The 25,188-nt window shown below is 36.1% G+C and overlaps 1 protein-coding gene across 1 annotated transcript; it reads right to left on the bottom strand.

The window, feature by feature from the left end:
* Positions 1-108: 108 nt before the first annotated feature.
* On the bottom strand, positions 109-19,989 carry LOC118576081 (vomeronasal type-2 receptor 116-like). The gene is made up of 5 exons (XM_036176477.1): positions 19,732-19,989; positions 18,673-19,464; positions 17,048-17,275; positions 5,019-5,148; positions 109-1,013 (listed from the first exon to the last, which is right to left on the bottom strand). The coding sequence occupies exons 1-5, from the start codon at positions 19,936-19,938 to the stop codon at positions 109-111; spliced, it is 2,262 nt and encodes a 753-aa protein (XP_036032370.1). The 5' UTR covers positions 19,939-19,989.
* Positions 19,990-25,188: the final 5,199 nt, after the last annotated feature.

Here is a 25,188-nt window from a genome sequence, read left to right as displayed (position 1 = left end):
AAGAAAGGTTGAGAGTCATAAGCTAATGCATGCATCTTGCATTGTATCCTAAGAGGTGGTTCTGTACCAACACTCAAATTGTCAGTTTCAATTAAGGAAAATGTCAGTTCAGAAAGATGTTTTGTCCTTTAACTTTTGAAGAGAATTTCTCTCTGGTCTTATCAAAATTATGTAGCACTTGGGGAAAAAGATGCATCCCAGAAGTCCAACACTTGAGGCCAGGATGGAGAAGACCTCCACAGCCACCATGACCTTGCCCTTGGTGCTGTGGTAGACAGGGAGAAAGGTGACCCAGACACTGCAGAACAACAGCATGCTGAAGGTTAGAAACTTGGCTTCATTGAATGTATCAGGGAGATTCCTGGCCAAGAAAGCCACAATGAAGCTCCCTAAGGCAAGGGAGCTGTGATATCCCAAGACACAGTAGAATAAAGTAGCTGAGCCCTTGTCACACACTATGATGATTTGGCGATGCTCAGTGTGTGCATCAGTGCCAATAGATGGAGGAGAAACTGCTAGCCAGATTGCACACAGAATAGTTTGGATAAGGGTACAGATGCCAATGATATAGTTGGGTGCCCCTGAAGTCAGGTGGAACCTCATCATTCTTCCAGGGGCTGTGACTTTGAAAGCCAGAACAACAGTAACTGTTTTGGCCAACACAGTGGAAACAGCCACAGTGAATACAACTCCAAATGTGATTTGCTGCAGGATGCATGTAGATGCATTGGGATGGCCAATAAAGAGAAAAGGACACAGGAAACAAAAGAGGAGTGAGATGAGCAAGGTGTAGCTGAGACTGTGGTTATTGGCCTTCACAATAGGAGTGTCATGGTACTTCACAAAGATCCCAAGAACCGTAGCTGTGATTGCAGTGAAGGACAAGGCCATTAAAGTCAAAGCCATCCCCAAGGGATCTTCATAGCTCAGAAAGACCACAGATTTGGGAATGCACTGGTTCTGCTCTGCATTGGCATACTGGTCCTCTGGACACTTCACACACTGATCCACATCTGATGGAGAAAGGAAAGAATGATTAGAGCAGTTTCACCATTTTTAGAGACAAGATATTTCAATTAAGTGTGTTGCAGAAGCAGGCCCATGTCTGCATTTGTCCTGAGGATGCTGGTGAAAGAATTTTCTGCATGGCAATGCTTCAATTTCACTATATTCATTCATTATATTTATTTGTAAGGAAACAAAACCATCATTATATTGTATATTTACCTGTGTGTTCATGATACAATCTTTTTATCTAATAAGAAAAGCAAAGGTATTTTCAGTACGTTCTGGATGCTATGATAAAGTGACTTAATGTTTTTAAGTAACAGAAGCTGAAATCATTATCCATTGTATTACACAGAATATATTTTAAAGTCTCAGATCCCATGGATGATTTCTTTCTTTCTGTTTTATGAATGCTATCTGTATGATAGATGGGGACTGTGTCTTTTACTGTAACAAGACCTGTAATACATCTTTCAGTATGAATTTGTCAGTCTAAAACCATTGACATAGAAGCAACACTAAACAGATTCATTAGCAAACCTTGGAGCCAGCAAAAGACACCCCACGATCAAGTTCTCAGCACAAAGGAACTTTTTTTGCCTCAGAGGTGAATGGCAAGTAAATAAGAGACAGTCAGGAGGTAGATGATGAGGGAGAAGGAAAAGGAACATGGGAGATGGGGACAGGTATTCAGCTGGAATATAAGGAAGTGACTCTGGAAAGAGAGTAAACAGACATGGCTTGTAAGAAAATAGTGATCTATAAAGGTAAAGGGGAAGGTCATTTTAGTATAAAGTGATTAATTTTCTAGTCAGGTTAATTAAGACAGCCACAGGGCTGTGGCTAGCCTTATTTCAATACTTTGATAGCTAGACCTTGATAGCCTCATGAGTAGGAAGTGTGCAAATGATGGAAAAGACCTTGGTGACTAGCTTTAAGTATATAATTGTCAACCTGTAGGTGATGTTTCATGCCTTGAATCCTAGCAATTGAGAGGCAGAGACAGGCAGAATTTTGTGAGTTTAAATTCATTCTGGTCTACAGAACTAGTTACTGGATAGCCAGGGCTACAAAAAATAACCCCGTCTAGGAAAAACAAACAAAAAAATGTAAATGTCTTTGGTAGTGTTTATATTGCTTTGAGGAGAAACCATGACCTTGGCAACTCTTATAACAAAAAACATTTAAGTGGTGTCTTATAGTTTGAATATTTAGTTCATTATCATCATAGTGGGACATGGTGGTATGTAGGCAGACCCAATGTAGTACAAGTACTTTAGAATTATACATCATTAATCCATAGACAACAGAAATAAACTGACTCACTGGGTGTGGCTTGAGTATATCTGAGACTTCAATTTTTGCCTCCAGAGTGACAAACTTCCTCCAAAAAGACCATACCTTCTCCAACAAGATGACACCTGCTAATTAGATAAATCTATGAAGTCTGCCTAGCTAGCTCAGTTGGTAAAGCATGTGACTCTTAATCCCAGGGTTGTGGGTTCATGTCCCACACTGGGCACCAGATAATTGGAGAAATCCATCAAGTTTGCTTTAAGGGAAAAGGAATTTATTTGAGAAAGAAACATCACAAGACAAAATACAGGAATTTGTCTCAGGATCCTGGAAATGTGACGCATGTTCCCACTCTGTTCTTCCATCAGATCTGCTTGGTCCATCCCATTATCTGATACCACCAGGGAGCAAAGAGAGCTGCCAATGTGCATCCCAAGTCTTAAGGGACACAAGCGGCCATTCCCCAGGAACACGCACTTCAAGATCATAGGCAAGTATAATTGTTGCCTGCTACATCACTGAGGGTGGAGCTTCGAGGTCATAGCAAGAACAGCTACACACTATAACTTATGATCTTATGGGGGTCAGTCCTATTCAAACTACCACAGTAATCTAATGGTCCATAGCAAGGCTAATAGAATGTCGGAAAAGGATAAGATTTGATAGAGACTTGTTGGCCACTCTTAGTCGGACTAAAATCCTTTCAGAATAATTAAGTTGTGTGTGTGTGTGTGTGTGTGTGTGTGTGTGTGTGTGTGTGTGTGTATGTGAAGATTTATATGTGTGTGTACATGTAGAGTACCAAAAGAGCTCATGAATATGAGAGTGATTCAATTTATACAGGGTAAGCAGAGAGAATGAAATGATAGAAGCAAGTTACATAATTTTGATGTTTGAAAATGCAAAAATAATTAAATACCTTAAATAAACATTCCCTCAGTTGAGGGCTCATCTGGCAGTTAGGACCCTGTGTTCCCAAGGCTTGTTTATATGAAACAGCAACCATATCACTCAAGGTGGATACCTCTGTATATTTTTAGAAGTAAAAAGACCTACATCTTGATTCCATCACCCTTGGTAAGAAACAAGCACCATCTTCTTCCCATAATTCTCAACTATATGAGACCCAGACTCTGCAAATATCCTCCAATGTGAAGGAGTTATTGATATAACACCATGAACAACTCAACACTTGAACATTCAAGCAAGAGTGATAGCATAGAATGTTTGTTTTGAGAAATAGGATTCCATTCAAAAGTTGGAATCTCTACCTTGGCATGTTTATGAAATAAGATTCCAATTGCTTTGAATCAGTGGATAATTGAAGAGAGTCATGATGTGCTTCTAGAGTTTAAGTCTTATTATGTAGAACAATAAATTTAAGGACACACAAAATTAGTTAACGTGATCAAGCAACTGGAAAGTTGGCACAAATGAGAAGACAAAGTTCTGTTCCCAACAACCATGCCAGGTCATTCATTACTGGCTGTAACTCTAACTACAGAGGCTTTGGATGCTTCTTACTTACACTTGCAATTGGGCACAAAAAAACCACTCATCTCACATACATACACATAATTAGAGTAATAATAAAATAATTTTTGCCTAAGTTTTGCTTTATTTATCATTGTAAATACCCATTACTTGTGTATATTGTTACATTTAAGATCATTTCACTAGACTTGGTTTAATTAAGTGACTGTTGGAGGTGTGAGTGCATGAGGGTCAGAAGACAACATCTAGGAGTTGGCTATCTCTTCCTACTATATAGGGATGAACTCATCATCAGCTTTAGTAGAAAAGGAGTTAATTGCTGTGGCATATTACTGGCCACAGGTGTCCTTCAGAGATTTTAATTTCATTGTATATGGTGACAGGCAATAGAAGAGAAAAACAATCAGCCATTTGCATGCAGCCAACTCTAAACAAATAATCATTTAACGAATAAGTGCTGTGGGGGTGACAACACCATTTAGATAATGTGGGTAGTTGCTTTCATACAAAACAATTTTAATCTTATTTTGTGACATTATTAAATGAGTGATGTGTATAAAATATTGAACAAAGGACTCTATTTTCTTCATCAGGTGCCATCTCTTATTCTTACTTCCCTAGATTTCAAGTCACATTGATACACTGAGAGGGAGACCTTGGATATTTCTTGAAGTTATCTGTCTCATTCTAAATGGTTTCTGATGATTTCACAAGTAATTATTCCTGTCTCCATCAATCTTACTGCGGACTGTCATTTGGTTCCTAGTACCAATATAATAGTGTTCAGTGGCTCTGATGCCCTGTTCTGTTCTCCATTGATCCCACCACATACAGGGTGCCTATAAAATTATGTAGGGTGACATACACACATACAATATGAAAAAAATTATTTATTAAAGATTCATAAGTGGAATATAATCTACATGTAATTTTAGAGGAGATAATCACACTAGGAAAGATATTGTGTAGAATTCCCTCACACTGCAGTTTGATAATCAAAAGTGTTTATTTGAGAATATGACACATGCCATGAATTTTCAATGAGTCAAAGCTGTATGTCAGGGCAAAGGGTCTTACTTGAGGACAAGCTATTATTCATCACATTCTTATCAAATTGAACATAAGAAAGTGATGTATTTGATTTGTGAAGTAGATACTTTGATCATGCTCATGTGGATTAGGGATCCTGATCAATGTAAAGAATTTATCTAGCTGCAAACACTCACTTGTCTCATTAGAAACTTCATTTTCTGGGCAGTGATTGCAATCAAAACAGCAGACTGTCATTCCCTCCTGCCAGAATTTTCTGAATCCAGGACCACAATCAGCACTGCACACTGAGGGCAACATCTGAGGAAAATTAGACACATGCTGTTATCAGTAGTTTTACCTACTCCATGCATATCCACATTATATGAGCATAGTGAAATAAGCAAGTGATCACATTCACATACACATAAAATGAGTGATCACATTTCACTTAGAATATTATATAAAACCATATTTACCAATGTGTAGAAACATTAATATAAAGATGAGTAGCTTCACACTGCTAGAAATTTAGGGAAAAGAATAGGTTGTTTGTTGTGCCCAAACAGATGATGCTTGCAAACAAGTTTTCCTAGATGATTTTTGACAACTTACCACAAAGCATATTAAAAAGTTAATGGGACCTTAACTAAAAAAGTCCTATTCATTGAACTAGCCTGTCATCCTACCTACAATACATTTTAATAATTGGTACTAGATTTAGGAGTGAGTACTTAGCACACTATAGGCATTGCTGTCCCTAGGCAGTGCTTATGAGAAATCAAGCACAGTAAGCTAGTAAGAATATATTTTTTCATAAGGATCTAAGCTTTAGTTGTAGACCACAGAATCCTGCTTTGTCTTCCCTTGAGTGTAAGACATGAGCCTGATCTACCATTCCTCTTCACTTTTTTTTTAAATCTGTGTTTCATCATATAAATAGCATAGCAAGCTAGAACTAATGGACATCTGAAACAGAAAGTAACTCCTCATATCTCAGCATACTGGAAATCCAATAAAAGTAGCACTGAAAAGCATGAAAAAAGAGAGTATAAAAAATACAGGTAAATGGCAGAGCCTGGTCCATTTGTGGTCATAAAGTGCAGAGTTGACATGAATTGAACAGGAAGGTGGAGTGTTTCCTGAGGTGAAAATGCTTTTCAAAAGCTCTAAGTACTGGGGAACCTGAATAAAAGTTAGCTTATTTAACCTTAATTAAAGGGTTTCTTAAAGTTTAAAATTGAGAAGTCTTATTTCATCAACAACCTGCTTAGAGGGATCTTTATGCTGCTTCAGAAAGCTGCTGATTGTTGTCTTCACTTTGCATCCTTTCTTCAGTACAGAGTTCTGTGTGGAAACTGCAGTGTCTCCTATGCACTGGGCCTTTCATATTCTCCATAATACGGTTAACTATAAATCTTCCTATTCTTTTGTAGTTTTCTGGAAAGAGGGCGTCACAATGTACTGCTGGGAGACCTCCACGCCTGTTATAGACTAGGATGGCATAGTTACCACAGAGACCTGTGTTTCCTTTCTCCTGAATATTGGAATTAAAATATATGCTGTCACCAGGCACATTTCTTCCCTACTTTTTTGTTTATAATGCTTACAATTTCTTTTTGTACTTGCTAATACATTAAGGACTATTTTGAAGAAGAGTAGAGAATATCCAATTTTTGTCCATGTATTTTTTAGACATGGTCTCTATATGTAAACTTAGCTTGCATGGACTCGCTATCAAGGCCAGACTGGATATAAACAGTTAGTTGTAGTGGATAGCCATCCCAGCAATGGCCTGGAATTTCCAACCCCCATTGAGGCTTCAGTAATGGTCACGCCCACAAGGCGGGGCAGAGGAGGAAGCAGAAGACACAACATCAAGAGGAGGTCTCTCTCTCTTGGTTCTGGGATGCTGGACGCAGGAGGTAGACTGAGCAGAGGTGTTCCAGAGAACACTGCCAGACTGTGCCATACCTTTGCCAGACCCTACAACCTATCCCTTCTTTTGTAAGTTACCCCATAAAATAAACCTCCCTTTTAACTATGTGGAGTGGCCTTAATAATTTAACCAATAGTTAGTGAGTTGCTTGCATCAGCCTCCCAAGAGTTCAGATTAAAGATATGATCCACCACATACATATGGCCTCACTAATGATTTTAATTGAATTTTTTTGAGTTTTTCCTCATATAGTACAATGTTGTCAATAAGATTATCTTAGAAAAATCTTTTTAATATGACTGCTCTGCACAATAATTGTTAATTAATAAAAAAGAAACCTTATTAAGTTTAGATGTGTTCAGTCTATTGTTCCAGGTTATTTGTGTTGAATTTTAACTTTGACTGGATGCTGACCTTTGATAAGAGCCCTTTCTGCCAATATTTGGATGATAAATTATTTCTATCCTTGAGTCTATTTATGTCCCACATTTAATTTACTGATCTATATTTCTTGAACCATCCTTGTATTCCTGGAATGGTGTAATCTTTGATACAGGGACAGGTGTTTCTGTTGTGTTGTTGAGTTATATTAATTAGTGTTTAGTTGATAATTTTTCCATCCATGTACATCAATGTGTTTAGTCTCTAATTTTCTTTATTGTGCACCATTTCTTCAATGCTCTTTGACCTCTACTAGTGAAATTATTAATGCCACTCCACATAGTTAAAAGGGAGGTTTATTTTGTGGGGTAACTTACAAATGATGGGCGAGGTTGCAGAATCTGGTAAAGGTACGGCACAGTCCAGTGGTCTTCTTTGGAGAACTCTGCTTGGTCTACCTCCAGCGTCCAGGGTGCTGGATCCAAGATAGGCCTCTTGTTTTGATCCTGGGTCTTCAGAATCCTCTCTCAGCCCCGCCTTGTAGGCATGACCATTACTGAAGACTCAATGGGGGTTGGAACTTCCAGGTCAAGGCTGGAATGGCTACCCACTACAAATCTCATAATTACAAAATGAATTTCTGCATGTTTATAAGTGAGATTAGTTTCTGGAAGCAGAAATGACTGTTGGGTTTACAAACCAATGTTGATATTTGTGTATTTTGATTAGAGAATGTGAAGATTAACAGTTAATTGTTATTGAGAATTATTTGCTAATTATTGACTATTATTGTTATTGCATTATTTGATATTATTCTAACAGTTGTTTTTCTGACTCGTGTTCTAGTGTTGCCTTTGTATTACTTGATCATTTGTATATATTTTCTTTTCCATGTGTAGATATTCTTCACATGTTTCCATAGCATTGTAAGAATCAATGTGAATTCCAATAACTTATCGTCATTGTTGAACATATTTCTGTCTATTATTTAGTGTACACAGGAATAAAAAAAACTTAGAAAATGAATCTGTCTCTTTATTTTTCTGTATATGTATGTCTACATATATACAAATTATTAGAATGTCTTATAGACTATAGTTTAGTGATACCAAAATTTGCTGCATAGGAATGCAAAGACCAAGAATACAGAAAATTCTTCATCCATGAGACTGAAAGTCTCAGCTAATCTTCAGTATACACTAGAATCTTAAATAAATAGTTTCTTGTGCCAGTGAAAGAACAGACTTGCTAGCAAGGTGAGATCAATTAAAGAACAAAAGTTTCCTTTTTCAAGGTTCATATATAGACATCCAACAGAGTGTGTAGCCCTAGATGAACATGAGCTTTCCAGAATCACATAATAAGGATTAGTGTTGTGTTTTTTCAGATTAAGTTCCAGATAAGAGATATGGTTTTTCCCATCTTAAAAGTTCTCAATTTGGAGTCTATTCTCATGCCTGATGACCCTAACCTCTAGGCTTTAAGCCCAGGAATACCACTTTTGCTTCCATCATGCTACCTATTGCAGCCCCAGTTACAGACCAGCAGGCAAGAGGAATCTTTCAAGCAAGGCTGACTACTACCTCCTCATTGGACACAGTAAACTATAAGCCCCAATCCACTGCCCAAAACCATCCACCCTTGAGGACTGCAACTGCTCCCTGAAACAAATAGTGTACCAGTTCCAACTGGACCACGAGCTTCAGTATAAGAATATACTCAAAACCATAAAGAGCAATATAGCACCACCATATGGTTCTACATCAGCTAGACCTGAACATTCCAAAGTAGAAGAGACAGAAGAAAACAACCTTAAAAAATATTTTAAGATGATAAAGGACTTTAAAGAGGAAATGAAAATTTTCCTGAAAGTAATCAAGAAAAAGAGAATCAAAAACTTGGAAGAAATCAATAAATTCCCTAAAGAAAACCAAGCAAAAGCAACCAAACAGGTGAAAGACTTAGTGCAAGACTTGAAAACTGAAATAGAGCAATAAGGAGGACACAAACTGAGGGAATGCTGAAAATCAAAATCTGAGGAAATGTACAGGCAGTACAGAAGCAAGCATAACCAAAAGAATGCAATAAATGAAAGAGTGAATCTTTGGCGCTGAAGATACAATAAAGGAAGTAGATTCAATAGTCAAAGGAAACATTAAAGGCAGCAAATAACACAAATCTATCAGGAAATCTGGGACATCATGAAAAGATCAAACCTAAGAATAATAGGCAGAGAAGAAGGAGAGAAGAGCAGTGCAAAGGCACAAAGAATATATTAAACAAAATCATAGAAGAAAACTGTCCCAACCTAAAAGGGGAAATGCCTATAAAATTGCCAGAAGGTTACAGAACACCAAATAGACTTGACCAAAAAAAAAAAAATGTCCCATTGCCACAGGATAGTCAAAACACTAAACTTACAGAATAAAGAAAAAGAGTACTAATATCTTCAAAGGAAAAATACTAAGCAGCATTAAAGGCAGGTCTATCAGAATATCACCTGAATTCTCAATGGAGACTCTGAAAACCAGAGCTCCTAGACAGACATTATGCAGACACTAAAAGACCATCAGTGCCAGCTCAGACAATTATACCAAGCAAAATTCTCAATTGCCATAGACAGAGTGAACAAGATATTCCATAACAAAACCAGATACAAAAAATACATCTTCACAAATCCCACCCTATAGAAAGCACTAGAAGGAAAAATCCAACCTATGAAATTTGGATGCACCCAGGAAAACATGGGCAATAGATAATCTCACACCAACAAATCCCCAAAAAGGAGAAACACTCAACACTACTACCCAAAAGTAAAAGGAAATAACAATCACTAGTCATTAAAATCATTTAATATCAGTGCATTCAATTTGCCTATAAAAAGACACATGGGTATGAAAACAGGATCCATCCTTCTGCTGTTTACAAGAAAGACACCTCAACATCAAAGATAGACATTATCTCAGAGAAAAGGGCTGGGAAAAGTCTTTCCAGTCAGATGTAACTAAGAAGCAAGCTGATGTAGCATAATATCTAAAAAAATAGGTTTCAAACTAAAATTAATCAAAAAAGATTGAGAAGTATGTTACATATTCATCACAGTAAAAATTCATCTATATGGTGTCCTAATTCTGAACATTTATGTATCAAATACAAGGACACCCACATGTAAAAGAAGCATTACTAAAGCTTAAATATCACATGAAACCTCACAATCTAATAGTAGAAAACTTCAACACTGCACTCTCTTCAACAGACAAGTCCGCCAGACAGAAACTTGAAAGAGAAATAATGGAACTAAGTGATGTTATGACTCAAATGGACTTAATAGACAATTACAGAATATTTCACACAAACAGAAGAGTCTATACCTTTTTCCTAGCATCCCATGGATCCTTCTGTAAGTATGTCACCAAATACTCAGTCACAAAGCAAATCTGAACAGTTACAAAAATAATTGAATAATCTCCTATATTTTCTCAGACAATGATGTCTTAAAGATAAAATTCAACAGCATCACAAATTACAGAAAACCTACAAACTCATGGAAACTGAACAATGCTCAACTGAATCATCACTTGGTCAAGAAAGAGATAAGGAAATTACAGACTTCCTAGAATTTAATAAAAATAAATGTACAATGCAACCAAACTTATGGGACATTAAGAAGCAATACTTAAAGGAAAATTCATAGGTCTAAATGCCTACATAATGAAGTTGGAGATATCTCACACTAGAGACTTAGCAACGTACCTGCAATCTATAGAAGAAAAAGAAGCAAACTCACTCAGGAGAAGTAGATGTCAGGAAATAATCAAATTAATGTCTGGAATCAATAAAATAGAAACAAAGAGAACAGCACAAATAATCAATGAAAGAAAGAACTGGTTCTATGAGAAAATCAATAAGATAGAAAAACTTTTTTCCACCCTAACTAAAAGGCAGAGAGAAAATATCCAAATTAACAAATTCAGAAACAAAAAGGAGACATAACAAGAGACAATAAGATAACCCAGGGAATCATCAGGTCATACTTCAAAAACCTGTACACCATAGAATTGGAAAATTGAAAAGAAATGGACAATTTTCTGGATAAGTACCATATATAAGAATAAAATCAAGACCAGATAAACAATTTAATTTCACCTATAACTCCTATGGAAATAGAAGTCATCATTTAAATTCTCCCACCCAAAATAAAAAGCCTATGGTCAGATGGTTTTAGTATAGAATTCTACCAAAATCTCAAAGAAAAGCTAATGCAATACTCCTCAATTTGTTCCACACAATAGAAACACGAGGAATTTTGCCAAATTATTTCCAAGAGGCTACAGTTACCCAGACAGCGAAACCACACAGAGATGCAAAAGAGAGTTATAGACCAATCTCCTTTATTGATGCAAAAATAATCAATAAAATAATGGCAAAAAATCCAACAACATATCAAAAAATCATCCATCATGATAAAGTAGGCTTCATCCTAGAGATGCATGGATGGTTCAATGTACAAAAATCTATCAATGTAATTCATCATATAAACAAACTGAAAGAAAACCTGCATGATCATCACATTAGATGCTGAAAAAAAGTCTTAACAAAATCTAATAGCCCTTCATTGTAAAGGTCTTGTAGAGATCAGGAATACAAGAAACATACCTAAACATAATAAAGGCAATTTACAGCAAACCAACAGAAAACATCAAATTTAGTGGACAGTTAATGAAAGCAATGGTACTAAAATCAGGAACAAGACAATGTTATCCACTCTCCCCATATCTATTCAATATAGTACTCAAAGTCCTAGCTAGAGTAACAAGACAACAAAAGGAGGAGATCAAGGGGATACAAATAGGAAAGGAAGAAGTCAGTCTTTCTGCATTTGCAAATGATAGGATAATATACAGAAATGACCCCAAAAATTCTACTAGGGAACTCATACAACTGACAAATACCATCAATAATGTGTCTGGATACAAGATTAATTAAAAAAAAATAGTAGCTCTCCTATGCACAAAGGATAAGAAGTCCAAAAAAGAAATCTGTAAAACACCACCCTTTACAATAGCCACAAATAATATAAAATACCATGGGTCAACTCTAAACAAGTAAAAGACCTGTATGACAAGAGCTTTACATCCTTGAAGAAAGAAATTGAAGAAGATATCAAAAAATGAACAGATCTCCCATATTCATTGATAGGTATAACCAACATTTAAAAAGAAAATTTTAACAAAAATTGGTCTGCATATTCAATTTAATCCCCATCAAAATCCCAACACATATCTTCACAAACCTCTATAGAACAATACTTAACTTTATATGGAAAACCAGATAACCTAGCATAGCTAAAACAATCCTGTACAATATAGCAACTTCTGGAGGCATCATCATCCTTTACTTCAAGCTCTATTATAGACCTACAAGAATAAAATCAGCTTTATATTGGCATAAAAATGGACATGTGGACCAATTGAATCAAATTAAAGTCCTGACATTAATCTACATACCTATGAACACATAATTTTTGACAAAGATGCCAAAATTGTACAAAGAAAAAAAGAAAGCATCTTCAACATATGGTGCTGGAATAATTGAATGTTAAAGTGTAAAAATTACAAACAAAACCATATCTATCACTATGTACAAAACTCAAAATCAATGTTTATCAAAGACCCCAAATAACTCCAGCTACACTGAAGCAAATGAGGGGAAAGTAGAGCAAAGCCAAAATCCACTGGCACAGAACATCACTCCTTAAATATATCACCAATATCACAGACACAAAGAGCAACAATTAATGAATGGGACCTCCTGAAACTGAGAAGCCTCTGCAAGGCAAAGGACACAGTATATAAGACAAATCAATGACAGCCTACAGAATGAGAAAAATCATTTCCAACCCCATGTCTGACAGAGGGCTGATCTCCAAACTTTATAAAGAACTCAAGACACTAGACATCAAAATACCAAACAAGGAGATTTTTCAAAAGTGGTCTACATATCTAAACAGAGAATTCTCAATAGAATAAGCTGAAATGACTGAAAGACACTTGAGATATTACTCAACATACTTAATCATTAGGAAAATGAAAATGAAAATGACTCAGAGATACCATCTGACATCTGTCAGAATGGTTAAGATAAAAAAAAATAATTGATGATAGTTTATGTTGGAGAGGATGTGGAACAAGGGGAACACTCCTTCACTGTTGGTGGGACTGCAAATTTGTATAGCTATTTTGGAAAGAGTATGGCAAATTCTCAGAAAATTGGGAGTCAATCTACCTCAGGACTGAATGATACCACTCTTGGGCATATACCCAAGGGATGCTCAAGTTACCTCAAGGCAACTGTTCAAATATATTCATATTAGCATTATTCATAATACCTAGAACCTAGAAACAACCTAGATGTGCCTAAACTGAAGAATGGATAAAGAAAATGTGGTATACATGCACAGTGGAGTATTACTCAGCAGTGAAAAACAATGACATCATAAAATTTGTAGGTAAATGGATGGAACTGGAAAATATCATTCTGAGTGAAGTAACCCACACTGAAAAGGACAAACATGGTATGTAGACACTCATAAGCAGATACTAGACTAAGCAGAGGATAATCAGACTACAAACCACATCTCTATAGAAGCTAGGATATAAGGAGGACCATAAGAGGAATGCATTGATGACTGTGGGAAGGGGAAACAGAGGAGATTTCCATGAGTAAACTGTGGAGGACAATAGAGGTGTGGATATGGGGGATGAGAACATGCGGGAACAGGGTGGTCTAGCTGGGGCAGTGATAGAAAGCAAAGAGGGAGAAACCTGGTGCTAGGGAATTTCCCAGGAATCCACAAGAATGTCCCAAGATTAGATGACTAGCAATAGTGGTTAGGGCTCCTGAACTGGATTACCCTGGTAATCAGATTGGTGAATACCCTAAGCATCACCATAGAGCCTTTGTCTAGTAACTGTTGGAAGCATATGCAGAGATACACACCCAAGCACCAGGTCGAGCTCTGGGAGTCTAGGTGAAGAGAGGGAAGAAGGATTATATGAGCAAGGCAGGGTCAAGATCACAATGGGGAAATCTACAGAGACAACTCAACAAGCACATAGGAACTCATGAACTTTAGACTAACAGCTGTGGAACCTGCATGGGGCAAGAGTAGATCTCTGCATATGGGAGACAGTTGTGTAGCTGGGTCTGTTTGAGGGACCCCTGGCAGTGTGATTAGGATCTATTGCTGATGCATGAGCTTTTTTCTGGATCTCATTACCTATGGTTGGACACCTTGCTCACACTTGAGGCAGAGGTTAAATGAATAGACCAGTCTTTGCTGTCCACCCAGGGGAGAACATACTATTTTTGAGGAGGGGATGAAGGGTGGGTCAGGGAAGTTTAAGCAGGGGTTGAGGGAGCAGGAGCAGGGATGAGAAGAGGATCTAAGGTTGGCATGTAAAATGAATAAAATTTTTGTTTTAAATCAAAAAATAACAAATTATCCTAACTTAAAGACATGTCTTCCTTTTCTTTATTTCCTTCTTCTGTTCATTTTTCTTTATTTTTTTATTGTTTTTAGAAACAAGGTTTATCTTTGTACTCATGGCTGTCCTTCAATTCACCACCACCCGGCATAAGTCATGTCTTCTTCTCCAAAAATCTGTATCACAAGGTGATCTTCCTATGGCAAATTAAACCAAATAGTGGGTCCCCCATATTTGGGTTTTAGTAAATTCCACATGATGTCAATTTTCTACCCTAGAACAGTCATCACAGTCTCCTTCAAGTATAAAGGATAACTTTACTAGTTATATTGACTGGGAGTTAAAATTGTGACCATAACTGAATTGCATCACTGATAGTCTCCTATTTTAAGAGAGTTCATGAAGGAATCTACTGCACAGGACTTTTTAGAAATGGGCTTCTATCTTGCCACCTCCCATTTTCTCTCTTTACCCTGCATATTTCAAATTTTAAGTAAAATTTATCAGGGCAAGGATATTCTTTGATACTATGTGCTTGGTATTTAAATATCTCCTTTCTCTAGATGACTACATATCCCAATGTTTTGGAAAATTATTGTTGCATTTTATTGGACATACTTTGGATGCCTAACTAAGTCCTTCTTTTTCTCTTCTGCCCGTAGTTTGTAAACTTGATTCTTTAATTATATACTCTTTGTCTCATATATCTTTCATTTTTCCTTATTTTTTGTTTTTTGTAGTTTCTTCAGATTTGTCTTCAAGTCTTGCTACTCTGTCCTAAAATTGAAGTATTGTCTTAATGAGACTTCTCAGAGAGATTCTTATTGGATTTCTTCTGTCTTTTCTTTCCATATTTTAAATTGAATTCCTTCCATTATTTAGAATGCCTCTGTCACAGTTTCCTATTACATGCAAGCTTTTGTGATTTCATTGCATTCTCCTAAAGGTAATTTGTGTCATGTCTGAGTTTCAGGATGATCTTTGAATTCTTTCTTTAGTATGTCATTGCATATACTCTCATTCAAGCCTATAGCAACATTTGGAGTTGTGTTGCTTTGATGTATTCATATTTTTGTACATTTGTTTCTGCATTGAAAATTGCACATCTGTGACTAGAGCACAAGTTACATTGTTCTTAACAATCTGTATTCCTCCAGTTTACTTTCTTTGTAATGATCAAGTGAGGCTTGGTTTGAACACACATGAAATTTCATTGCTGCATTTTGAATGACTATTCTGCTTAGTGTTGTACCTTAAGCTGTCATGTCCTTTTCCCTGAGAATGACTCTCGTAATCACTGTGAAAAGGAATATTAATTGTAAAATTCATACTATCTGATGTACATGAGATATAACTTCAGATCAAACTTTAAGAGTTTCCTGAAGTTAACGCCTTCAAAAAAGCCAAATTATAATTGAAAATTTTAAACTAGATAACTTAAATCCACCCATATCAGAATTCATACCTGTAACATACCTCTGACCCACAATGAAATATACCCTTTATAAATTTTCAAAAGCCAGTTTCTTTACTACAAATACCTCCAGATGCACAGATGAGAAAGTAAACACACTCTAATTTGTTTCAGTTAACTATGAAAGAATGAATAGAACCAAGACATATTCCTCTAGATCACAATTTCTTTTACAAGATAAGCTTCAGTGCTGGAAAAGAGGGCTCAGCTGTCAATAACTATTGTTGCTCATGAACAGGATTCAAATTTGATTTCTGGTACCCATTTTGTAGCACTAAATTATCTCCAGTTCCAAGGGAGGCAAGTCACGTTTTGGCGTCCATAAGCACCACACAATTCAGTGCTGTACAGACTTATATGCAGATAAAACACTCATACCTACAGAAAAGAAAAAGGAGAGAAGAAAAAGGTTATATAATTCATAGAGTACCTAAGTGCATCATGAAAATATTATGTTTATGTATGGATAGAGATGTTGACAGTTTAGGATCTGTTGGTAAAAAAGCTTAAAACATATTTTCTAATAAAAATAATGATTTGCATATATGCGATTTAATCCTCATTTAAAATTAGCCTCTGTTTTTCAGCACTGGTGTCAGAGGTTCAGCAGAAAAGAGGAAAATCATTGTGTAGTAATCAGACTGGTACCAAGAGAATTTTATTTTACTGGAAATAATATTAAAGAGTGCTAACAAACATTTTTAAATTTATATTAAATGAGAGAAATGTGGTCTAGTATGATAACAATTCAATATATGAATGTCTGAAAACCACAAAGAATTAATAAAACATCATATGAAAAAGTAAAAAGGAGAGTCACACTAAAGGAGGCTAAAGAATGGTTCCTAATGTGACAATCTATTTCATTTCATTAAGTTACAAGGAATCACAAATGGAAATGCTGTGTAATGGAAATCAGAAGGTTCAGGTCAGACTCACCTCTCTACTTCCTGTGGCCCACTCTATAATGTCTTCATATAAATGGAGTTGCTGACCATGTGGAAAATATGGACTAAACTTTCCAATCTTCACCTTAATTCCAAGACCATTTGGGAAATTCCAAATCTGGAAAATGTCATATTCTGCCTGCCGTTTTTCTTTCTGGTTCATTATCATTTTTTCTCCAACAACATAGACAAAGTGGGTCTTCCTAAGAATGGAGTGCAGCTGAAAGACAGACAACATTCTATAGTGTTTGTGCCCTTCCTTGAAGTCAGAAAATGTATTCTGATTTCATCAAAAATACAACTTTATTGAAGGTGTACAATTGAGGAATATCAATGAAATCAAGTGGACTAATTAAATTATCATGAGGTTCTAGGATTGCATTTCACTTAGTGGAAACTACCAAACACAAATACAGACATACATGTGGATACCAAACATAAATATTAAATATGCATACACAGAGACACACACTAATATCCATACAGAGGCACATACATAATACAGCCACATACTATTTACTCACACATACATATGTAAGCCAAGACACACATTTGAACACATAGGCTCACAAAATCACACTTATGCACCCAAACAGACACACAGAAAAATAAAACCACAAAAAAACATATACAGGCTCACACATACACTCCCAATTTCATAGTTATATACAGATACAAACATACAAGGAGACACTGATGAAGTCAAATTTATGCTCAAATCCAGACAGACAGACAGACAGACAGACACTCTCTCTCTCTCTCTCTCTCTCTCTCTCTCTCTCTCTCTCTCTCACACACACACACACACACACACACACACACACACACACACACACACATATATATATATATATATATATATATATATATATATATATATACAAATACACAGACACACTGAGTCACAGATATACATATGTGCAATCAAATAAAAAATACCCAGAAATCACACATATAGGCACATGTAGACACATGCACTGACAAATACTCATGGAAGTACACACCTACAGAAAAATTGATGCAAGCCAAATTTGTACTCACTTGTACAAACAGACATCTATACAGACAGATAGAAACACATTAAAACAGATATATACTCAGATACACAGAAACAATCACATACACACCCATAAACAATGATAGCCATCCATCCACATATGTTTATGCACATGTAAGTACTGAACAGAATCATAGGATGATTTTCTGTGTTTTCCAGAGCCTAGAGTAGGGGAAGAATGAGTTAATAACAATTTAGGAAGCCATCCCCTAAAGTGCTTACCATATATTTGACAACTAAAAAGCAAAAGCTTATCTTCCATCAGTTAAAGGATTAATGAAGAAGGACTCTCATGTTCCCAGTATGAGAACAGGGGTGATTATATTCAGTTGCTCCTTAACAAAACCACTGATTTTCCTTGATAATTGTGTGTCCCCCTTCACTACCTTTGCATTGGAGATTTATACCAACAGCTAGATTAACTCTCTCAGGAGGAAAATATTCAGAAATCTTTATATCTGGTAAAATATTTCCTTATCAACTAGAATGGAACATCAGAGAGTCTATTAATGACTCTGACTTTAATGACACCAAATATCATCCAATTTACAAGACTGTACCTTCAAGCAATTAAATTGATATCCTTTCACATTATCCATTGTCTGAAAAAGCTTCTCATAGAAATGAGCCACGATATGCACTGCATCATATATGTCATAATAGTCATCACTAAAAGCCATGTCAAAAGTCTGTAATTTTAACCATTCCAATGAGGCATTGGATGAGCAATTCTTCAGTGTCATACAATTAGAAGCTGAGACTTCACAGTTGAAGTTCATCCATTCCAGACTTGCCAGATATTCATTGGGGGTTAGAGGACTCAACGTATGTAGAAAAGTTTTAAATCCAGAAATCTCAGCATGGTGGTGTGCAAAAGCTAAAGTCCTATGAGATGAGTCAAGTGTTAAGTCGCTCTTACTTGCAGTGACATCCCACTGTGAGGTAGTGATCCATATTTTCTGTATACCTAGAGATTTCCACATTCTATAGCTCAAAGCTAGAGTACTGTCTGTGTCACCATAAATGATAACTACATTTGAGGATGATGTTATGATTCGGTTATAATACATTTCTGCTCTTGACATGTATAAATGCATGTTGACTGGAATCATGTTTACAAAGGCAAAGCAGACTGTATTATATTCCATCTCTCTTCTCAAATATGAGAGAAACTGGATACCATGTTCATTGTCTGAGATTGTCAGCCCAATCCAGTTCCAGCTGAAGTGAAGTATAAGTGAAATCATGGCCATTGCTAGAGATGTGTCCTTGGGGGCCATCTGATACAAATAAGGAAATTGCTTTGCATCACTCAGGGTGGGATGGAAGGGTCCAAAAGTAAGTTGAACAACCTGGGACACAGGAAGGAGCATGAAGTCCCATGCACTAAAATAATTTGTTAAACATATTTTTCTGCAGAGTTTTTAAATACTCCCTTACCCATAAACTCTTCACTTATTTATACATTAAAAAAGCAAATATGAAAGGCCCATAAAATCTCTGAATAGTACCCTTTAACTACATAGTTTGACATAAGTGTAAGGTCTGTTTCTCCTTTTCACTCTTGTTGGCACCAATAGAGACAGAATTACTTGCAAAACTACCCCATAAAATCTCACCTGCTGAGAATTATAGAGGTCCATTGCTTTCCCAACAACTAAAGATTCTGCCCAGTTAGGTCCTGAAAGCACCACTGAACACATGGTCGTTTCAACACAATTATAATTAGGTGCATTATAATGATGTTTTACAGAAGATTGAATGATATCATATAATTGTGACATGAACTTACAATCACTTTCTAGAAATCCAAATGTTAAAGACATGTTTGGTAAAATATCAGGGTTCCTGTTGACTTCATCCACTGAAAAAGCTAAGGCCAGTACAAACTGATTGTTGTCATTTCCCCCTCTGTAAAAGGTTGCAATAATTAATAGGGACAGAGATTTACAGGTAATCATGTGTAGTCATTACAAGGACTATCCTGTACTGGATGGTATTGCTAACCACTCTCAAGGATTGAACCAAATTTTCTGTGTTGGGATGTTGAGATTACATAAGAAGATGGAAGCTTACAAAAACATTTAAAGGTTCATGAGAATACAGTTCTTATAAATAAGATGAGCCATTAGCCTCTTCCAAAGAGTGCCTTGTCCATCTCTGGTTGTTTCCGAAGGTAAACACAAGGCCACTGGCTTTGATAAAACAATAAACCTGTTCATTTTTTCATTTTTAAATTATCGAGCAATATGAAAAATGCATATGATGTGTAAGCCATTGAGTTTATAGTCTTCTCTAATGAAATTAACTAAATTGTGTAAGCAGTCATAAATGTCAGATGTATGCACAATTGTCTGGGCAACATTTGGCTCTTGTACTTACAATTCCTTAAAATCAGTGGACAATATAACTAATATATGCCATTCTGTTCATCTTCATCTTTTTTTATTTCTGGTTTATCTATTATAGACATAAAATATTTTTTAAGATTTATTTTTAAATAAATTCAAATATCAGAGTTGTATTTGGTAAAGATATATGTCTTTATTCATCTGTGGATATGGATACTATTAATGCTCTGTTAGGCCTTAAATAGGGAATGGAATCCAGTTGTAGACTAAACTGGCCTCAGATGCATAGGGATACATTTTTCAAGGTCCTGACTGCAGAGATTAAGGATATGTACTACCTCCTAAGTATTTTTCACTTATTTTATGTTTGCACTGACACGTCATATATTCATACTGGGTATATCCTACTAACATAGTGGTATTTTTTAAGAAAACATTGTTTGAAGACTTTTCTAGTTACACTAATATAAGACTAGTGTCCCATGGAGATTTGGATGTACCAGTATAACATGTTTGTAAAATATGAGACTCTAAAATGCAAAATATATGGAGGTTATGTAAAAAAAAAATGGGTAACAGATGAGTTGGAAGATAATAATATCAAATTGTTCTATATTTATGGGAAGAATAATAACTCCTCTTTCCTCCTGGTCATTTCATGCCATCTAACCCATAAAGATCAAACATACACAGAACCAAAATATATGTAGTGCCAAAGTTGGTAAAAATACGCATGTATAATGAGTAAAATTACTTACAGAAAAACAAAAGATGTAAGTGTGATGTAAGTGTCAGAGAATAAACAGCTTACACATATATAGAGAGAAGACACATGCTTCTTAATTAATGGCAAAGGTGAGGTAGCAGGTAACACCTCTATCCCTATTATCAATTGTTGCCAACTATCACATGCAACAGCTGTCTCTCAGGCAAGTGATAAGGGAAGTAAGCAGTCACCAATATTAGGGATAGCTTCAGTTCTCAAAGAATGCAAATTTATCATTTACAATCCTTCTTTGCTCTAAAGAAAGAGTGAATAAATGGACTTTGAAATTAAAGGCAAGTGAATGCACATGTATATAAGTGAGGGATAGAGAAATAGGAACACATATGATGTTCAAAGTGGACAGGTTTTCTACTTCCAACCTCAATGCATCTTTGGAACATACAGTGTGACCCCATGCAGAGTATCTGGGAGAGTAACTGAATATCTACATGAAAATTCTCTGCAGCTAGTTTGCCACAAATATTATTTGTCCAAGCAATGTGTTAGGAACTACATGATGATGTAGTTCAGCAGCTGACTATACTCTATGGCCATTTACTTGTTCCCACTCAGAGTGACATTCATTGAAACAGAATGAGATTTCTTTTGATGAGACATCACCTGATACTGTGATATGGAAACTGTGAAGAGGCAGAATATATGTGATGGAACAATGTATAGTGTAGTTTCTTCACTCAGCATCCAGGCTTGGAAGTTTGAGGGTAACTGGGAGAAAAACAAAACATATTCTGGAAAAATTAAAAGTAGAAATGGCATTGTGACTCTAAAAGATTTGGGGTTGTTTAATGGTGTGCAGGTTCAGAGAACAGGGCAGAAGATTCAAGGCATTGCTCTGATTCTCGTCCTCTTGATTCCTCATTCAATATTCATGACATTTACATAGAAAGTTCAATGCACTTACTGTTCTTTGAAAGGCTGTATCAAATCTGCTATCTCCACTGGACCAGACACTACATCAAGTATGAAGGCACATGACTCTAATTTTCCATCCTTGTCTTCACTCTGCTTCCTTGTCCAAAAGCACCTGGGATGAATGAAACTTGCCACATGAAGGAGAATGTTCAGGAGTAAAAAGAGCAAAACCGAAATGAAGAATTTTTCGGATCTAACCCTGGGAAATTTGGATTGTGACATGCTATGCTGATCAGAACATGAAATGGGCACCCAGATATCCCCACCTGCTTTTATTTCTGAAGCAAAATAAGAGGCTTCTTGTGTTTTCATGTCTCTGTTTCATTTTGTGTGTAGTTGTTTTCTCACCCATTGAGAATACTTTGAAACTTCTTCCCTGGGGCTCTTCATCTGCTGTCCGTTTTCCAAGACATACAATTGGATGATAAATATATAGGATGATAGTTCAGCTAGTTTCATGACATCACTCAATTTTTTGGAATTAATACCTCAGGGAAGATGACATTTTGGGAAAATTTGTTCCCTTGACTGCCTCAGTAATCTTTTAATGATAACAGCTTTACAAATGATTATAGCCAGAAGTTTTCTCTCCAGTCCTGCCCAGTCCCCATGGCCCCATAGTCGCTTATAAAATAATCACTCAGAAGCTTATATTATTTGTAACTGCTTGGCCATTAGCTGAGCCTTATTAATGACTAGCTGTAATACTTAAATTAACCCATAATTCTTAATCTATATTTTGCTTAATGTTTTGTGTTTTACAGTCTGCTGGCATATTGTTCCTTTGGTGGCAACTGGCAACTCCTGTATCTCTGCCTTCTTCCTCTCTCTTCAGTTGGAATGTACCATGTAACCTTATTCTGCCTCACCAAACAGAATTATTGGCCAAACAGCTTAATTTATCAACCAATCAGAGCAACACATATTCACAGCATACAGAAAGACATCCCATAGCAAATGATGTCAATGGATATAGTTAGATTATCTACAGTGACATGTGTAATTGGTTCTGGAGGACTCACAAAATAAGAATTCAAGGGCTGTATTACAAAGTTCATGTCATGAAAAAGCAGCATCATGTTTAGAGCAATTGAGTTATACACGGCATTCACAGTGGGGCCTACTCTATACCAGTGGCAGGTACAGAATATCTAACCAAAGCCTGTGATTCCATTGTCTTGAAAACCAAAAATCAGTCAAAATCATTTAATTTCCTGAATACTGCTCTTCTAAACTATTTAGTTCATCAAAGAATCACAGTTCATTTATAAATTAAATTTTGATTTTTTAAATATTCGAAGAGCTCCAGAAAGTATGCCAGATCTGTGTGCTTCATTTCATATACTACATAAGACTTATCACTCCTCCTCCCAACCAGTCATTCTTAATGAGAAGCTAAGTTGAATATTTGATTTCTAAACCAAGATCCTCCTCCATGATTCTCAGTTCTCAAAAATCAATACAAGTGTTGACACATTTCTTCTTGTTTACCTGTAGTTTCCTATATTGTTTTTGATCATTTTATTATCCATTTGTGGCTGCAAAGAAGCCTTATTGAATATTTAGCAGCAAATAGAACTTGGAAAGCGACCCTGTGTTTTATGTGCAAATACTTCCCATACTATTTTCCTACTCATCTACTTCTCTTGCTTTCCAGGGCCTGCACTGCCACTGTGATAATGTTCTGCTGAGAAAGGAGTGATGAGCCTCTCTCAGTGGATATGGACTGCAGAGGATATAGGACAAATGTAGGGAAAGATTTGCTGTGTGCTGATATGTTCTATTTAATTTTGAGATAAGGCATACAGGACTATTGCTCTCCTCTCAATCTTATTGTACATTTAATAATAAACATGTAAAAAGTATATGACCTCCTGTTTTGTGATCAGTTACCCTGTGGGCTTAAGATGTAGATATAGAGAGTGTGACAGTCAAATTCTTTCATAGAAAAATAGATAAGATTAAGCATTCAAGGAGGATGCAAATAAAAATTCTAGTGGTTCAGATTCAGCACGGTATGGAGTTTTGTTTCATTTGGATAATCATTTTTTAATTAATATACAGCATAGAATAGTTTATTCAGGCAATTCACACATGTATAGCATGTCCTTTGTCAATATTTGTCCTTCTGTCACCAACATCTTTTGCTCATCTTACTAGTGATTCCATTCCTCAGTTCAAACAGCTTACATCTTATTTTGTGAATTTTGTGTGCTTGTTCAGTTCATGAGACAGGTGTTATAATATCTTTATACTGGCTTCAGATCATTGACCATTCCCAATTCATTCAGGCCTTCAGTTCTCAAATCATACTTCTCCTACATGCTTTGGGTAAAAAGTAAGTGTATATATGCACACAAACACATGGACACACACACACACCCACACACACACACACACACACACACACACACACACACACACACACACCATAACTATGTTACATCTAGAGTCAGTGAAAAATCTGAATGTCCAGAGCCTGTCTGTTTAGTTAACATGATGACCACCTACTCTATCCTCAACTCCTGCTAGTGACATCATTTAATTCTTCCAGGTTAAGGACATCTGCTTTATTTGTACATAAATTCCGTGAAGCTTGGTTGAATCTTATCTTTAATATTCTTCATAATACTAAAATAAACAAGGACAGACAAGTGACTATGTGCTGTGCTGACTTAGATACTTTCAGAAAGTCCTATGATGGACCAGAAGAATACTCCTACATTTAATTACTGAATTAGTTGTACGTGCCTTCCTCTATGGGGCTCTAAGTTTCTACTCACAGAAAAAAATATTCAAGGGAAGCCCAACAATTCCTACATGTTCATTAATTTATGTGGTAATTTTGAGCTACTCATTATCTCTATAATTAGGTGTTTACACATATGCAGATTAATGTCAGGGTCTTCAGTTATGTTCTATTGGTCTACATGTCTGTTTTTATGCCAGTACCAAGCTGTTTGTATTATTGTAGCTCTATAGTAGAGGTTTAAATCAGGGATTTTGATGCCTCCAGAGGTTGTTTT

The sequence above is a fragment of the Onychomys torridus genome, unplaced genomic scaffold (genome assembly GCF_903995425.1).
Source record: "Onychomys torridus unplaced genomic scaffold, mOncTor1.1, whole genome shotgun sequence".
In the NCBI taxonomy this organism is placed as follows: Eukaryota; Metazoa; Chordata; class Mammalia; order Rodentia; family Cricetidae; genus Onychomys; species Onychomys torridus.
This window is presented reverse-complemented; position numbering and strand designations above follow the sequence as displayed.